General features: G+C 40.7%; 1 protein-coding gene and 1 long non-coding RNA gene across 2 annotated transcripts; one reads left to right on the top strand and one right to left on the bottom strand.

The window, feature by feature from the left end:
• Positions 1-2,659: 2,659 nt before the first annotated feature.
• Positions 2,660-12,471, bottom strand: LOC122331539 (heat shock 70 kDa protein 12A-like). Its single transcript, XM_043229024.1, has 4 exons — positions 12,131-12,471; positions 11,774-11,998; positions 11,461-11,632; positions 2,660-5,085 (listed from the first exon to the last, which is right to left on the bottom strand). The coding sequence occupies exons 1-4, from the start codon at positions 12,413-12,415 to the stop codon at positions 4,049-4,051; spliced, it is 1,719 nt and encodes a 572-aa protein (XP_043084959.1). The 5' UTR covers positions 12,416-12,471; the 3' UTR covers positions 2,660-4,048.
• LOC122331630 lies at positions 6,718-11,453 on the top strand. Its single transcript, XR_006248259.1, has 3 exons — positions 6,718-8,286; positions 8,449-8,497; positions 8,608-11,453. It is a non-coding gene; the product is annotated as an uncharacterized LOC122331630 (long non-coding RNA).
• Positions 12,472-19,000: the final 6,529 nt, after the last annotated feature.

Below are 19,000 nucleotides of genomic sequence, written 5' to 3'. Positions count from 1 at the left end.
TAAATATTAGTGATTTTTGAGGAGATGCAAAGGAAAGACCGAACACGCATTGACCTTCGACCAGGGCCTCTGGATTCTGTTCTGCAGGAAAAGGGGGACCCTTACAGCCATTATCGGCTTACCATTCACCGTTCAATGGCAGGACAGTGGGTAAACACCCCCTAGTAATACGCTTCCCCCTCAATTGAGACTGTGTCTCTATGTAGGACCTGGCAATGGTGTTCTTTTATTCATCATGTTTTGCATTCTTTGCTGCTTCATTCTGAACAATTGCTGTAGCTACAGTGAGAAGGAAACCTATCTAGGGAACAAAGGAATATGGTAACACAATGCAAGTATAAACCTTTAGATTCAGGCTGAACTGGTGAATTTAATTATAAATTTTAACCTCATTGAAGAACTCAGTGCGAGGGTTAATCAAGTGATAGACGGTTGTTCAGATCTATGCAATTGCATATATTGCTTTAACTTGGGATTTCACATTTTCATTCTCTTAAACTTATTCTTTCCTTACTTTCTCTCTCGTATGGATGTGAGAATGCATGTGTTTATGTGTTAGTTAGCTTATGTGTCTTAGGTTTATCCAATAATTCCATATTTATATTGAAGTATCTTGTGTTTTGTGCTGACGAGTTAATGCCGCTCGTGTTACTGTGCTTATTAATTGTTTTTACTATATTTGGATTTTAATTTCTAACGCAGAGTTGATGTTACATGACTCATTCAGTTAATGGTTGGCCGTGAAACAGTGATTCTGTTCAAATTCTCTATAAAATCTTAAATGATTACTTATAAATCATAAATAATTCTTGTTTAATGTAATTCGCTACACAGTGTCATTATCTATCTTGTAACCCCTTCAGCTTTCTCTTCATTACTTCTTTGTCTCTGTTATGTCTATTAAAAAGTTTCATTTCCCAATTCCTACTTTTAGACAAAGTGGCAAAAATCCAAGGGATTTGCCTTGATTCTCTGGTTTTCATTTTTTTTATTTTCCACCAGGCTCTTTTGATGTCTTTAGGCTCCAAAAGACCGCCCCTTTGCACCTTGATCTTATATTGAACTATTTCTTGTTCTGCTTCTTTGATCGTAAATTACTGTTTTAGTTGTTCTGTCAGCGATTCAATTACATCATCTAGCTTACCATCTAGACACCTCCATAACTGGAAATAAAATGATTTGATCCGACCCAGTAGACAAGCTACTAACACAGCACAACTGAATTTTCATGAAATATCAAAACAGAACACACTCTGCTTTGCAGTAGTTAAGCCAGGAGAAGACCTTGTCCATTTGATAAACAAACTTCAGCTAGTCCAAAACGCAGCTGACAGAGTCCTTACTAGAACTAGGAAGTATGATCATATTAGCCCGGTTCTGTCAACACTCCACTGGCTCCCTATCAAACATCGAATAGATTTTAAAATCTTATTAATTACCTATAAAGCCCTGAATGGTTTAGCTCCTCAATACTTGAGCGAGCTCTTATCACATTATAGTCCTGCACGTCCGCTGCGTTCTCAAAACTCTGGCCATTTGATAATACCTAGAATATCAAAATCAACTGCGGGCAGCAGATCCTTTTCCTATCTAGCACCTAAACTCTGGAACAATCTCCCTAACTCTGTTCGGGAAGCAGACACACTCTGCCAGTTTAAATCTAGACTAAAGACACATCTTTTTAATTTAGCCTACACAAAACACACCAACACACTTTTTATTATTCAAATCCGTTAAAGGATTTTTAGGCTGCATTACTTAGATTTGCTGGAACCGGGAACACTACTCCTACAATACGATGTACTTGTGACATCATAAAAAGAATGGCATCTACGCTAATATTAGTCCTGTCTCTTTCTCAATCTGTTTTCACAGTTTGTATCCAGACTAGATGGTGGATCAGCACCCAGAGATTATGTTCATCAGAGACCAGAACACCTAGATGCGCCCGTCGACAGATCACCAGATCCTGATGCACACACACACACATACACACTAAGTCATTTACACTACCTGACACAGCCGCGTTTAAAATTGAACTGGAAGTTAAGTGCTGGGCGTCCGGTCAGAGGAGAACTGACCCCAACTGAGTCTGGTTTCTCCCAAGGTTTTTTTTTCTCCATTCTGTATGCATGGGGTTTTGTTTCCTTGCCGCTGTCGCCTCTGGCTTGCTTGGTTGGGGACACTTAACTTCTAGTGACTATCGTTGAATTGACTACAGAGACCGTCTCTGCATTTAATAAGAAATTGGTCACTCTCGTCATTATACATCCCTGTCATTGTACTCTTCTACATTATACTGTACAGTGCTTTGATGCAACCTGTGTTGTTAAAAGCGCTATATAAATAAAAACGATTGATTGATTGATTGTACTCATGGCCTGAAATTAGAAGCCCAGTGGTCTGGGATGTTTCACCATCTGGTTGTGCGAGAGAGAATCCAGACTCTTATGAAGAAAACACCCAACGTTGTTCCATCCTGCCGACAATGGCAAAATAATAGATCGGGTCTCCACACCAGATAGTATTTAGAATCCAGCCCCAGAAAATATCAGTTAGTCCAGAAACAAAACAACTAGTCAGCAGAGCTGTTGGTTCCCAAAAAGAGTGTTTAACAGTTTTATGTCAGTCAAGAACAGAGCAGAAGCAGGAGACAAGGTGATGATAGTAAATAGTAACAGAATTTATTGAACAATCTTAGTTCACTCTTCGTCTAACAAGCACAAATTCGATATAACATATATAACATAGTTATAGCTTCACAGCAACATCCCATAAACTTTGGCCTTCCATAAATTTCCCTTTATCTATCAGACAAAACATTTCATGAAACACCACAAGCTTTGACACAAGCAGAGACTGAACAACAATGAAAATACATAAGCAAGAAAAAATTAATAAGAAATACAAAATATAGAAGCACAATGAATGAATAAACAGTAAAAATGCTTCATATGAATATATGATCAAAATAATCAAACGATAAAAAATCCATTGTTAAGTGATTATAAATAATTACAAATGAATGAATAAACATAAAAACATAACTAAGCATCCTTCAACAATATCAACAAACTTTGTGTGTGTCATTTGTCACCTCACACAGAACCTGAAAGGACTGTAATTAAAAATAACAAAAATTACAAACTTCTTTGTTGTTAACCTATGATCCTCTCATTAAGAGTAACTATTCTATTCATAAGGTAAGACAAGATGTATACTATATATTGAATAGTTTTAACTTTGTTAAACAATACAGGTGTTGCTGTCCCTTTTTACATAATGCATGAAGGAGTACCATTTTATCTGATTATCACAACACTGTCGCTGACAAAAAGAGCTAATAATATGTAGCGTTAACTCAGCTTGAGTTTGCATGCACATAATTTATAATGTTCATATATGTTTTAAATATGTTTATAATCTAAGCAAAAGTCAATTGTCACACCTTTTTTTTACCCCATTACCTTAGATTGTATATAATCAATACAATCAATACATACTGTTTTCAAACTCTTTGAAGGCATATATTGCATGCAGAAAATAAAAAAAAATAAAATTAGTTAATACACACATAACTAGTTTTTTTGTTTGTTTTTTTAGAGAAACTGAAATTAATTTGCTTGTTTTTTATTTATTTTCTTTGTTTTAGTTGTAATGTCTTAAAACAAAAACATAAATATTGCTAAAAATTGTTATATGTTATATTTTGTTAATTGGCTTTGTTCAACTAGATAATATTCTGGTATAGTCGTACACCACATTTGTAGGAATTATCAGAGTAATTAAAATAAGTTAATATGGCATTATTGTGCTCATACAGTAATTATTATATTATATTATATTAATTAATTGACATATAAAAGAATTTAGGGAGACTAGGCCCTAACTGGATATTTTGATTTTAATCAAATAATACTTAACCTGTAAGGTTGTGCTTGCACACTACAGAATATTATGATTATATAATTTATTGTGCCAATATGAGGATTTTGTTGTTGTTGGTTTTTACAATATTCAGGCACATATTTATGAATTTGAATAAAAATTACTGCTTGCTCATGAAGTCCAGTTTGGTTGTTCTTGTTTCACCTGATTCTAAATCAGTAGCAGTTGCCTGCATTTCAGTGGAGCCAAATTTGATCTCCAACCTGACCTTTCGTTGTTTGCCTTTGTCAGTGTTAGGCATGTTAACTAATAAAGAACCAATCTCTTCTACCATCGGCTCATCTGTAAACTTCACTTCTTGTTTTTCAGAGCTGTAAAATGTAAATTTTATTGATGTTTGCAGTGGATTTAATGGGCATGTTACGAAAGTACGGACTTCATCACATTTAAATGACTCTCCTCTGCTGACAAGCTGGTCAAAGCAGACTCTACAGTACATTTTTCCTTCTGTGTTTTCATATTTGTTTTTGCCCCTGTGTTTGGTTTCATCAAATAATCGACTTGTTTTAAACCCATATGTGAGAGCACTAATACGGGATTTAACCACAGAAGGTGTTTTTCCATACAGGATCGCTCCCTTTAAAATTACTGCCTGAGGTTGTTCAGGGCAAAGTATTTTGCAAACGCTGCCAAATTGCTCCTTCATGAAATTCCTCAGAAATGGACATTCAGCATAGCCTCCCACCAACAACATGTACTCAATCTTCAGCTCTGTGTTTTTAAGGATCTGATTAATTGTGCTTTCTATAGCACTGAAGCTGGTATCAAAGAAGCTTTTAAGCTTTTCTTGTTCAATGAATATTCCACCATCATCCCACACCGCTCCCTCAACATCCTCAAAATAACTTTCTGTGCTCTGTATGCCTTTAGCAAGATCTTGTAAGCTGTAAGGACACGAAAGCCTCACAACATCATCACAACATTTTATAAGTGCAATGTCATACTTCAGTCTAAGTGCTTCACTTGGGTGTTCTCTCATAAATTTTTCAAAAATGTCCTCTGAGAAAACGTCTTTTAGAAAAGACATAATATTCTTGTCTACTGACTGTCCACCCATGTCATTTCCTGATGCAGCGTGCAGCTCCTTTAATTTGCCGTCATCCAGCACCTCGTGGACTGTTATATCAATAGTACCACCTGCAAGATACAAAATTCAGTTAAGTTTAAATTTATTTAAATAGCACATTTAAAAAAAAACCAAAAACATAAGTGCTTGACCAAAGTGCTTCACAATGTCCAGAAAAGCTCACACACAAACAATAAGGTCTCAATGTTTCAACTCAGTTTAAAATAAAAGCAAAGGAATATAGGTGATGATTAACTTAATGATTTAAAAATTATAAATTAAACTCTTTATTTATTTATTCTCAGGACATCCGGGATTACCTCACTGGACGGCCACAGTGATTTAACAGTAGTGTGGACATGATAAATGTGCAGATGCCAACCCATTTAAAATCTTAAAAACAGACAAAATTTTAAACTCAATCCTGAAACAGAAAGGAAGCTAAGAGAGTGTAGTGAAGCTAAGACTGGAGTAATGTGCTCATACTTTTTAGTCACAGTTTAAAGCTGCAAGCGCTGAAGAGATGACTGATCCAAATCAACATATAATGAGTTACAGTAGTCTAGCCTTGAAGTTATAAAAGCTCAACTCCTTACACAAATGGCTTGAATAGGGGCTTGACTTTAGCCAAGATTTTCAGTTGAAAAAAAGGCTTTCATAACAGACCTAATCTGTTTAATTTAAAAGAACTAACAAAAACATCAATTAGTATAGATCTTTCACTGGCCAAAATTGCATTCCATTTGTTTTAAACAATTCAAATCAACCACGGTAGGTGTCACGTTCACGCTTTCGCGAGACAAGGCACACACACGACTCGAAATAAACTTAAACAGATTTAATCCAAACGGGATAAAATAAAGATACAAAAGGCAGGCAGAACAGGCAGACAGGACAAAAACCACGTATGGACATTGACGATCGGACAATGGGAACTCAAAACACTCAGGACTAAATACACAAGGAAATTGACTACACTGACGAGACACAGCTGCAGACAATAATACAATTAACATGGAGGGAAGGCAGGGCACAGGGAGCACATGGCACGAGACAAAAACCATAAACAAAAAGAGTCCAGAGATGTGACATTACCCCCCCCCTCCCGGAAGGTGCGTCCTCGCACCTAAAGGGTAACAACAAAACAAACAAAATGACTAGGAACTGGGGATATAGGATCTTGGGAGGAGGTTCTGGTGGAGGACGGCCCCCCGGAGGGGGCAGGCAGATGGGAGTCCAGGGAGGATCAGACAGAGGGAGGAGCCAGGGAGGAGACAGGAGGAGTCCGGAGCAGGAGGAGATCCAGAGCCCAGCTATGGTGGTCCACGGTGGAGCCGATGGAGGGAGGAGCCATGGAGGAGGAACAGCCATCGACTCCATGGGGCCGACCGACGGCGGCGGAACAGTTGGTGGAGGAGACTGAGGTGGAGGCGGAGAGCCGAAGAGCCAGGGTGACGCCGAGGTGCTGGAGGTCCTAGGCGATGCCGCAGGCTTCGACGACTGACACGGAGACGGGGAGGACGCGGTGGAGCCAGAGCTGAGGTGAAGCCGGAGGGAAGGAGGAGCCTGACAGAGCCGGTGGGATGGAGGGACGAGGCGAAGCCGGAGGAGAGGAATCCTGAGGCGACGGATGGTCGACTGGAGCCTGGTGGAGCTGGTGGACTGACGGACCACGGTGGAGAGGAGGGAGCTAGGAGCCCAGGGGGAGCCGACGGGTCTACAAGCCGAGATGGAGTCTGGGACTCGGAGGCATGACGGCGAGGCGAGGGATCCTTCACCCTCAACGGCGATGGAGACCAGCAGACCTGTGGCGAGCTCCAGTTGGTGAGCTGAGGATGAGCGCAGGGGCTGCTGGGATCCATCGATGTAGTGTGACCCGGGTGGGAGGGTGGGAAAACTGGAAGCGCACATGGCGCGGGCACTGAAGGGAGCGCACGTGGCGCGGGCACTGGAACTGGAAGGAGCGCACGGGGAACAGTCTCTAGGGTGCGCTCCTGAGGCAGGCATTCAGGATGGCTGGGCGGAATCAGCGGGCTAACAGGACGGCTGGGCGGAACCAGCGGGCTAACAGGGCGGCTGGGCGGAACCAGCGGGCTAACAGGGCGGCTGGGCGAAACCAGCGGGCTAACAGGGCGGCTGGGCGGAACCAACGGGCTAACAGGACGGCTGGGCGGAACCAGCGGGCTAATGGGGTAGCTGAACGAGAACAGGAACTCTGTACACAGGGGAGGTGCCCAGTCTATGTCCAGGTCGACATCGTCCAGCTCCTTTTGTAGATCCAGCAGCCCCAGGTGGATGATCAGCTCATCCTCAGCCGATGTGCAGTGGGCTCCACTCCACTCCGCGCTCTCATTGCAGTCGGCTGTCTCCCCCGTGGCGAGCTCTGTTGACAGCTCACGCACCTGGTGTGTCGCAGTCGGCTCGGGTCCGGTGGCGCTCCACGGCTCTGTTGCTCTCCTCGGCTAGGGTTCCGTGGTCGTCCCAGACTCAGCGACCGCGCCATCGGTGGGCTCAGACTGGAACTCCGCATCGCGGGGAGATGATGGGCTGGGTTCTGGATCTGGAGTGGGGCTGGTGTCGTTGTTCTCCAGCGCAACAGTCATTGACGATTTGCAGGACACCAGCACCCACTCGATGTATGCGGCGAGGCTCTCTCGAGGACCGTTCCCGAACAGCTGAGCTTGATTGGTGATGTTAAGTCCGCGGAAGTAAATCTCGCACAGAAAGCTGTCCGGGTAACAGGAGTCGTTTGTGAGGACGAAGAATGTCTGTGTATATTCCTCGAGAGCAATCCCCCTGCTCCAGCCGGAGGATGAGGACAGACGGGTCGATAAACGGGGTAAACATAGTGACAAAAAATAAAGCAAAAAGGGGAAAACACGCTAACTTTTAAGGTCTGATTGTACTGTCACGTTCGCGCTTTCGCGAGACAAGGCACACACGACTCGAAATAAACTTAAACAGATTTAATCCAAACGGGATAAAATAAAGATACAAAGGCAGGCAGAACAGACAAGCAGGACAAAAACCACGTATGGACATTGACGATCGGACAATGGGAACTCAAAACACTCAGGACTAAATACACAAGGAAATTGACTACACTGACGAGACACAGCTGCAGACAATAATACAATTAACATGGAGGGAAGGCAGGGCACAGGGAGCACATGGCACGAGACAAAAACCATAAACAAAAAGAGTCCAGAGATGTGACAGTAGGACAAGGTGAAAGATGAGAATTCATCGGCAGCCTCCATAGCCAGGACCGGGTAAGAAGAGGTCTTACAGGTGGCCTCCTTAGCTGTGATCGAACAGGGTGAAGGTTCATAGATGGCCTCCATAGTGTTGGATTAATTATTTTCTGCAATCCATGTGCATTCTTTTATTGAAGAGGAGACATAAATTTATATTCCAAATCATTTATTCGACAGATGCATATGATACAAACATCAGCTGCTGAGTTTATTCACACAAGAAAAAGTGCGTCCACACTCCAGCAGTTATCAATATTTATCGTCGTCTCTCTTTAGTTCACACCCCCTCGAGTTATCTGACTCCATTGCCCATTCGGTGTTGTATCCTCTTTTCAGGAAAGCTGACCTCCTCATTCCATGAGTCATGAAAAAATTCTGGCAGATCAGCGATGCTGTGGCTTGACTGAGGAAAATCAACTGTAGCTCGTCTTAACTCATGAAGATCAGCTGTGACTTGGCTTGACTCAGAGAGGACCGGTGTGATATGACAGGGCTCTGTTGCGGCAGCCATCTTGACCTTGAAATCAGGTGGGACGGCCATCTTGTGCAGTGGCCCTGGACGGGTAGACATGATGTGAATAACACTCAATGTAGCAGACGTGAGGTTCACAGGCCCTGGAGTATCAGGTGAATTCTAGTTTAGCAGACATAGCATGAGTAAACTCTGACTTCACTGGCACAATGTGAGCAGGTTCTGGAGTGGCAGGCATGACATTAGCAGGCTTAAACTTGACTGACATGATGTGAGCAGACTTTGAATGATCAGTGGGGATGTGAAGAGACAGTGGAGAAGTGAGGAGATTCAGGATGATCAGTGGTGACGTGACTTGGTTCATGATGATCAGAGATGACTTGAGTTGACTCCTGATTGGTAGCTGTGACATTACAGGGTGCTGTGGCATTTAGCATTTTAAGGCCAGGCTATGCTGTCGCCACCATCTTATGACTGTACCACCAATTCTACATCTTTGCCTGTTCAGCCCTGACCACTGATTCGACATCACTGTCTGTTTAGTTCTGCCCACTGATTCTACATCACTAGGTGTGTTCAATTTGAAGTGGCGCTGCAGCCACTTTTTGTATCTATTTCAGTGCTGTTTTTCCCCTCATAGTCTAACACTCTTTCACATAATTAAGTATTGTTTAATCAATCCTTCTACATTTCGTAAGGGTACAAAAAGGTTATACTTGTTCTCAGTCAAAAGATTAAGAAGGCAGAAAAATGGGAGAACCTGCAGCATCACCAGATGGAAATGGTCATACTGGAAAAATGTAAAATAGAAAAAAAGAAAAAAAAAACTTTTGCTTTTGTTTTTATAGGAATTAAAGATGAACAAATAAATAATAAACAACTTTGCCATGGTTATAGATCACCTTACATTCGTCATACTTTCATCCCATACAGTAATGAGTTTTTATTTTCAGATGGTGTGATGATGGAGATGTGCTTGTCACCAATGCATCCAACCAAACTAGAAATCCTGAAGGAAATTCTGATTACTTCCAGAGGTTGCAGCAAGATGTTATCAAGCTCCAGTCCAGATTCTACAACATTCTGTTTAGCCCCTCCTACTGATTCAACATTACTGCTTGTTTAATTCTGCTCATCTATGCTACTCGATGCCTGTTTAGCTCCACCCAGTTAATTGATGCCTCTTTAGCTCCACCCAATGCTCTCATCAAAACAATGATGTCAACTACCTCCTAGGTTAGATCAAGTAGAACTTCCACATCCCATCCAAGGACCAAACATCATGTTTCCAGAGGTCTGGATGCTGGTTTTTCATCTCTGAGTCAGTAGATCCTTCTTCAGAGGTATCTGCCAGAATGGGGCTGTCACAAGGAACATTAGTTCTGGGTACCAGGTCAGAGTGTAAGGCGCCATGAGCAGGACCTGCTTGGCAGTAGGCTGTTGTGACTTGGACCCAGTAAGTGGAGCAATGCCACGTACCCTCAGGACTTGGCCATCAAACTGTTTCTTGTTAAAGCGTTCTCATATGAGGCAGCCTCAGCGGAATGCCCCAAGAGCATCTGAAACTGTTTTACTAGGATTGCCATTCTGCTTTTGAACATATTCAGACAGTTCAGTACTGACTGAGCATGTTCCTGCATGAGGTGTGCTGTAAATCCAACTTTATACCAAGATAAAAGATCCTGTGCAACAGGGAGTATTCTCTTTCCTGGTGACCAACAAGCCCAACTGCAACTTTTGACTTTTGTGAAGACACAGGGTAACATGGACAGCCAGAAGTGCAGAACCTTTAAAGGTTCATCCTTTAAACGTAAACCACAGAAATGTAATGTGGAAGAATTGAAACATGAAAGTATTTGTCCTTCAGGTTGATCGCTTCAAACCAATTTGGGAGGGATGCACCTGAAGTTGTGCTTCTGCTGGAGCATCTTCAACTGTAGCTTGACATGCATAATCAAGTTTGGTCATAACCTATGGCCTTTTTTGGTTGCAATGTTACATAGTTCACCAATAGGACTGCAATGTATCCATGCAACACTGAAGTGAAGTGGTGCCTCTGAACTTGCATAGCCAGTACAGATTGTCTGCAGAAGACCACAAACATACCCAGATACTGTACAAGTAACGTACCCATGGTAGGGCATTGAGCTAAAACGCAGGGATCCATCCCATGGGTGTTGGTCCAACTGTGATTCTTCATGCTCCTTTGGGACCCAGATACAGACTTTTTAAGTTTTTGGGAAAGATTCTTTACCCTGACCTATCCCAAGGATCAATTCACTCTGGGTTGCCTGTCATAGTCTTTCTAACTTTTCTATTTACTGCCGAACTAGATGGGGGCCTGGATGAATGTGAAGGCCATCTTTGGCAAAGAATAGGTTAGGACGCTGTGGTCAGTGGATGGGTAGATGCTCTTGTGCAGCAGAGAACTGACCAAGCATTGTTCAATCTGATCATTGGACATTTTGTTGTCAACCCCTATAGTGGGTGACTCACATACTTAATATGAGCTACCAGACACCACATTGAAGATCATCGCTAATTGATTAAAGCTATGCTGTAATCTAAAGAGTTATCAAGTATTTTTAGCGTCAAATAATCCTTAGAGACCTTAGACCTTAGAAACATCACAAACTATAAAACGTGAAGTGTCCACCTTGTGTTGCAGAAACCTTTTCTTAATCATTATGTACGTGTGTATTTTTTTAAGCGTGTACCTCCACAATCTACAACCATGTACCGGCTTCCTGGTTGCTGTTCCAATTTTTCTTCATACTCTCCTTCTGCTATGAATCGATCACTTGGTAGCTGCTTACAGAACACAGACGCAGCCTCTGGTTCCAGAGCAAAGATGAGTCTTTCAGGTGTAGAATCCGTCACAAGACCAGCCTACAAAATGTATTCATTTATTCATTATTCATACTTATGTCTTTAAAAAGAACAGGTGAATAATATTTTATGTGTACAAGATTGGTTCTCATGAGTAGCTGATATTCCAGTGTTTTTTTTTGTTAGTTTTTTTTAACTCACCTCAACAGCTGCTTCTCTCATGAATTGTTTAGCTGCCGCATGCCAGATAGCAGGAACTGTTAACACCCACGTCACATCAGATGCAATGAACTTTCGTCCTTGAGTGTTTTGTTCAATTTTGTCCAGTGCATGATCCTTTAGGTATCGCAGACTCTCAGAGAAAACCTTTATAGCCTCCATTCTTTTCCCATTTGATGCTGTAATCATCAAACCTCTGTGGATTTTCTTTGCAACAAAAGTGTTTACTTAAATTAATGTTGCTCAATGAAAGTGCATCAAATCATATTTTCAGTGATATTAGCCAGCAGATAAATAATATGGTGTATATAAGGTAAACATTAATAAAAGTTGACTTACTTTATTATACAGCTCCATTTTGAAGTGTTCAAATAGATAGTGTTTCTTTGCTGTTTCTTTTTTCATCAACTGTGTGTATGTTTTCATAGCATCATAACCAAACTTCTGGAAGTTCTGTTCTTCATCAAACAAAATGCAGGTGGGGGTTTTAAAAGTTTTTTGACTTTGATTCATACCCCAGGAAGGAAGTCTAATTTGTTCTAGATGTTTATCAGTCTTAAAGCTGAAGGCATATCCACTGTATGATGTTCCAAAATCTATTGCAATGTAAAGAAATTGTGCCATTGTGTTATAAGAGAGTGTGTGTTTTAAAGCTTTCCCCTTCTTGAAAAATGAACAGTACAGTTTCTGCTCTCTCTTATTTATATTCACAAAGTCTGCTTTCACTTTTATTATTCCTCCCTCAAAAATGGGTGGTTCCTGTAAAACTATGACGTAGACAGCTATTCCTAATGCTCATAAAAATTTTAACCTTAGGAAGGATTTATGTGACTGTAGAAAATCATAATTAAAACTCTATTCCATCTTTTGTTTTCAGACATTTTGTGTATTTTATGTTTGTTATTCCACCACAACAACTGATGTATTTTAATGAATTAGAAGTATACAAATATTGTGCAAAATGCTGCAATGTTGGACATTCTATATTTATGGATTAAGTCTATTGATTTTGAGTTCTCTTGAATTTATTTAAAGTTTTCTTGATTGAAACATCTGCCTCAGGGAAGAAGGAGAGAGAGAGTGTGTATTTGTTATGAGGTTTTTGGCATTTTGTTGTGTCCTGAATTGGTGGCTGATGACCCATCTCAAAATCACAACACAAGGAGGACACACATTTATTCAAATCAAACTAATCTAGGGAAAACAACATAAGAGCAAATAAATAAATGGATAGGAATGTAATGAAATGGAATAAAAAAATTATAAAACAAGATGAGAAAAAAGAACCCACAAATTAAAAACGAGAACAGGGCAAAATCGAGGAGTCTCTAATCTAGAACTCAAAAAAAGAAAAACATACATGCCATTTTAGCAGTAAAGATATTTGCAAAGAAGGAAGTGAGGAGTGACACACTAAAGTCAGAAAAGTTTTTTGATGTGTGCCACTTCCTCTCTGTAGCCCTGAGCCTGGAGCAATGTTCACTGAGAACATCGGACATCCAAGGGGCACAGGGGTACTGGTCTGGAAAAGGTTCGGGCAAAAGTTTAAAAAAGATGCTAGATTGGAGCAAAGAGTGTTAGTAGCACTGTTTGTGTACAGTGCTGATAACTGTTTTTGTTGAGTGAGGAAATATATTTTCTTTAGAAACTGACGGCATACCAGAGATGTGGCGAGAGGTATAAAACACATTTTCTTTGATGGCATACCAACTGGAAAATTCCTTTAACTCTAAAATATAAGAGAGTGTTGACAGCCACATATAACAAAAAATGTATTGATGATGAAAATGATTGATCATGAAAAATGAAATGGGTTTTGCCTCAAAAAATTTTGCCTCAAGAAATGATTGAACAAGTCAGTTAGTTTTAATTTTGGTTTTAATAAAATTTTTGTGGACTAATTTTATGATTTGCCACTGTATCTGTAAGAAATAGTAATTAAAAAATCTTCTTTGGTGTTCCTCAAAAGAGAGCATGACATAAGGATTTGTAATGACAAGAGAAAGAGTAAAAGATGACAGAAACCTTTTTGAGTGAACTCCTAAAGTTGTTTATAAGCCAGCCGTGAGCTTCTGCAAAGATTTCTGTTTCTTTATTTGTGTTCAGACATGGTGAGTAATAGAACGAGTTGTGCTAACAATAGCATATTTTTCATTGCAAAAGTCAATGGGGTGTAGCCAAGAAACAGAGAGCAATTAGAGTTGCGTGCAGCCAAGCAATAGATACAGGTTGAATGATTGAGATTTAAATAGATGGTTGTCATAGGTGTCGGGAATAGATTACTACATGTCAGGAACCGCTGATTGTATTTATAACAGCCGTGATTATAAATATGTAACAGAACTGCCAGGCTCACCCACCAGCCAACCACAATGCTCACAAACACCAGAATTCTGATCAGCCGCACAATCGAGTCACATGTCCAAAAGCACACACCACACCATGGTATATGTTTCATTTCTTCCACAGCATCTCTGGTATGCTGTGAGTTTCTAGAGAAAACAAGTTTCATTTCTTTCACAGAAACTCTGGTATGCTGTCAGTTTCCAAAAAAGAAAAGCTCTATTCCTTCCACTTCATTTTTGGTATGCCATCAATGCAGTACATGCAGTCAGGTTTAATTCTCTCCATAGAAACTATGTATGTCTACAGTTTCAAAAGAAAATAAGTTAAATTCCTTTCATAGCATTTCTGGTATGCCGTCAGTTTCTTAAGAAAACAAGTCGGTTATTAAAGGAAATAAATGTCAAACTGATAAAAGCAAACTTATGAAGAGTGTGTGAGTGACTTAAAATATCTCAGTTTTTAATTGTTTCGAACAAAACTCTTAACCTGTTAACCAGCTAGAGGACATGCTCACGCCGAAATGCTCATTGTTTGCATGTGTGAATATTTAGGGACAGAAATGCACCAAAATGAATATTGAAGTATCTATAGTGTGTTTCACTTCTGGTTCATTCTTTTTACTTTTCTCGCCTTTTAAAGACCTAGTATAGCTAAGAACGATCTAATGTATTTCACCATTCATTTCTCCACCAGAGAGCGCAGGTGCCTTGTGTCCCTGTGAATTGTGGTGTCGTTCATCGAATATACTGCAATAATAGTAAATTAGGCTAGTTTCTAATACACTAGCATCTTAACTGGGATTTTTCTGATTTGTTTTTGTCACGTCCACACACAGAAGAGAAGGAGAGGGTATAAGGTTTGTGGTATTTATTTCAGTGCACAATATATACAAGAGTGAATTCGGTAAGTAGTGAACAGTGGAGACATCTGACATCTCCGACCTCTGCTGGCTGCTGAAAGTGAAACAGTTCCATACAACCGTCTATCATCCCCCAGACTGACAGGCTGGTGGGACGTTTTAACCAGACTCTAAAGCAAATGTTAAGACGAGTCGTTGCAGAGGAGAAGGACCACAGCACCAACTCACCTCGCTCCCAGCACCAGTTCATGTATTGTCACACTTATTGTCAATAAAATCCACCCTCCGGGGATTTGCACTGAGCTCTCCTTGTCGTGTGATTTTTCACCCCTTTACAGTACTTAAATGACTATTAAAGTTGACTTAATATTAAAAGAATAAGGTCATTATCCTAGTAACGTGAGAGGATTATACACGTTGGAGCAGACAAATTATCTTTTAAAAGCTTACAACATAAACTTTTGATTTCATACATCAATACATGTCTTGTATTTAATGTCTAAAATCACCTCCACGAAGATTGACTTAATCATATTCATATCATTCAGACTTACCAAAAATAGATGAGTCATACATCAAATGTATTTTATTAATCTAACACATTACAAAGCATAATGATCAAGAGATTGACACCCACACTGGACCAGCTCTATACCCTCTTCAGGATACTGGAGGGTTCTTGGGAGTTTGCCCAACCAGTTCACATGTGTTGTGGATTTGGAGAATGCATTCGACCGGGTTCCTCATGGTGTCCTGTGGGGGTGCTTTGGGAATACGGGGGAAGGGGCCCTTTGTTAAGGGCTGTCCGGTCCCTGTATGATCGGAGCAGGAGCTTGGTTCGCATTGCCGGCATTAAGTCAGACTTGTTCCCACTGCGACAGTCCTACCTGGACTCTGACAGGGCTGCCCTTTGTCACCGGCCCTGTTCATTATTTTTATGGAAAGGCACAGCCGGCGGCCAGAGGGGGTCTGGTTTGGTGACCACAGGGTAGCGTTTCTGTGGATGATGTTGTCCTGTTGGCTGCATCTGGCCAGAACCTACAGTGTGTGCTGGGGCGGTTTACAGCTGAGTGTGAAGCGGCTGGAATGAGAATCAGCACCTCTAAGTCTGAGGCCATGGTTCTCAGTCGGATAAGGGTTGGTGGGGACCCCCTTCAGGTTGGTGGGGAGCTCCTGCCTCAGGTGGAGGAGTTTAAGTATCTTGGGCTCTTGTTCACGAGTGAGGGAAGGATGGAACGAGAGTTTGACAGATGGATCGGTGCAGCTTCGGCAGTAATGCGGTCACTGTACTGGTCTATCATGGTGAAAAAGGAGCTGAACCACAAGGCGAAGCTCTCGATTTACCGGTCGATCTTCGTTCCTACTCTCACCTTTGGTCATGAGCTTTGGGTGTCACAGGCAAAGGCAGAATCGTAATCGGAGTCAAGCAAGGGTTGAGGCAGGCAGATAGTATCAGATTCGGGGGACACAGGCAGGCAGCAAACAATCAGGATAAACCAAAAACAGATCAAAGTCAAAACAAAAAGACAATGATAGTGTTAATAATGCTCAGAATTACCAGCCAGGGCAAGGATAAGACTTTGTAATGCAAGAGAGTTTGGGAGAAGCTTAAATAGCTGCTCTAACCAGGTGCATTCAAAAAGAGAGCCACAGAGGCGCGGTTCATGACAGTTGCTCAAGTTTACGGATATTCCTTCTAGTCTACAATGCATGCTCTTGGAATACTCTTTTGTGTTTTGTCCTCGACAGATCTGATTATTGAAGTTTGACCAAGATACCAAACTGTTTCGCCAACTATGTACAACAAACTCTAAAGGACCAGATGGGATCTTCTCATGGCTTTTGCAAAACCTGTGCCACAGAACCACCCCCTTCTGGTGTACAAAAAAAATCTGATTATTTCATTACCAAAGAAGCCTTGTCCATCTGAGAATAATGACCTGTGGCATTAACATTGAATGTAATGAAATGTTTTGAGAAGTATATTGTCTTTACTAAAAATGGTGTAAATTCAAAGACACAAACCTGACCAACTGAGAATTTGCTTGATCACTTGCTGCACAAAGGTGACTTTAACTTGACGTGTATGGCACTTAAGGTAGACTTATTTTGTTAATTATTGCATACTAACTCTGTACACTTGTAACGTATTTAGGAAATGTTTTTTTTTAATCTGAAGAATGTTAAGAATGTGTAACAGACTCAATCTGTTACATGTGTAACAGTAGCTGCCTGTGACATCTACATTATTACAAACTGTAATTACAGGCTGTTCCATAACTAAGTTACATAATTGTGATGGCCCATGATTTGGCCACACATTAGCCAGTGGTAATAAAAAATTGCACACATAAACATTTGCCTTTTTCACACACTTTATTAAAGTAATTTATTTTCTTATAGTTTACATTATATTCTTATTTGGTAAATAAGACATAAACTCTTATTAGAGTTTATGCTAGTTGTATTGCACATAATTTAGCTAAAATAAAAATTTATTTTATGTTCTGTGCATCTGTTAATATTAATTTCCTTGAGTTGAGGTTACCGTGTGATGATCTGGAGATTGGCAGAGGTTCTGACTACTGGTTTGGTCAGGAACGACGGAAGCCTCACTAAGAGTAGCATGGTGTTGGGTCTGGATGCCCCTTTAAGGTTCTTTACCGCCAAAGTCACTATTGGTAAAATAAAGACACAACAATTTGTTCAATTTAAGAGCTCGCAAGTGACGTCTTCAGTTGCAAGCGAGAGCAAAACCACCCAGTCTGCCTTGGTTTGCTTCTGAAAGCCCCACCAGAAAACCTCCTTTTTATTGTGAAAAGATAAGAAAACACACCATGTTACAAAGTGGAGCACTGCATCATCATAACGTGATTCGTCCAAGGTTGAGTTCTGAGATTAAGACTGTCTTCCCAAAACTTGCGAGAAAGCAGCCTTGGTACGCGATAAGCGGGAAGTCCAAAATATGAGAGAACAAGCAATCCTTGAAGATATGCACACACATCTGCTCTGGAAATTTTCATCATGCAGTCACTTAATGTCAACATTAAATCATAGAAAATCATAAAAAATCGTGTTTCATCTAACACATGGATCATGGGAAAACACAAGAAACCCTTCCCTGATTTTTGATGAAGAAAAGGGAGAATTTTATGAAGATATTTTGGGTCTCACAAACTTCCATGGACACACAATGGGGGATGACAGATGCTTAGAGACAGAGAGATAAACATGTTGTTTCCATTGCTACTGATGGCACGCCATGTACGATTGGGAGAGAGAGGGAATTAGTGTCACGCTCGAGTACTCACCATCCTGATCTAATGGCATGCCACTGCAAAATTCACCAGATGGTTTTGTGTGCCAGTCTTGGAGAAAGGTACTCAGAAGTAAAGACAACAGCGATTAAACTTTTCAACTATTTGACAGAATCCTCTGCTCTGCAACATTATGTGTTGCACTAATTTCTAATAGCAGTAAATGCAAGGTACTGGAGTGGTTTTGGGCATTGCGGAAAGAGCTGGAGACTTCTATCTTTTGGACCAGAAGAATGCAAAAGCCAAATCATTTGTGGATTTCATTAAGAATGAAGAAGAAATTAAAGTTTTTGCTTTTCTAACTGACATTATTTCCCATCTCAATGACCCTAATATGAAGCTCCAGGGCAAAAACAGCACAGTGTGTGACCTCAGCTGTCCAGCTGTCAGCTGTCCGTGCTTTCCAGAGGAAGCTGGAGGTCTTTGATTGTGACTTACAGCAGAACTTGCTTCACTTCCCAAGACTTTTGGATCAGACTGCAGGAAAACACCACCACAATTATGCTGAATTCCTGCAAAAACTGATTCAAAATTTCCAAACTCGATTTGAAGATTTGACTCTAGGAAAACAAGTCTTGTTGTGCATAGAAAATCAATTTCTTGTCAAAAGTATTGCAGAATTCTCAACTGAAGTCTTCCCATGGGTGAATGCTGCTAATTGAGCTCCAAGAAAACCTAGATCCTGTC

Source organism: Puntigrus tetrazona, unplaced genomic scaffold (assembly GCF_018831695.1).
Source record: "Puntigrus tetrazona isolate hp1 unplaced genomic scaffold, ASM1883169v1 S000000001, whole genome shotgun sequence".
Classification (NCBI taxonomy): Eukaryota; Metazoa; Chordata; class Actinopteri; order Cypriniformes; family Cyprinidae; genus Puntigrus; species Puntigrus tetrazona.
The sequence above is the reverse complement of the archived record's forward strand: the minus strand, read 5'-3'. Positions and strand labels throughout refer to the sequence as shown.

Excerpts from the sequence above, each read along its gene's own strand:
- LOC122331539 (XM_043229024.1), bottom strand. The coding sequence starts at position 12,415 with ATGGCACAATTTCTTTACATTGCAATAGATTTTGGAACATCATACAGT. Across the intron at positions 11,633-11,773 it reads TGAGAGAAGCAGCTGTTGAG|GCTGGTCTTGTGACGGATTC; the intron begins GTGAGTTAAAAA and ends TACATTTTGTAG. Across the intron at positions 5,086-11,460 it reads CATGGTTGTAGATTGTGGAG|GTGGTACTATTGATATAACA; the intron begins GTACACGCTTAA and ends TGTATCTTGCAG.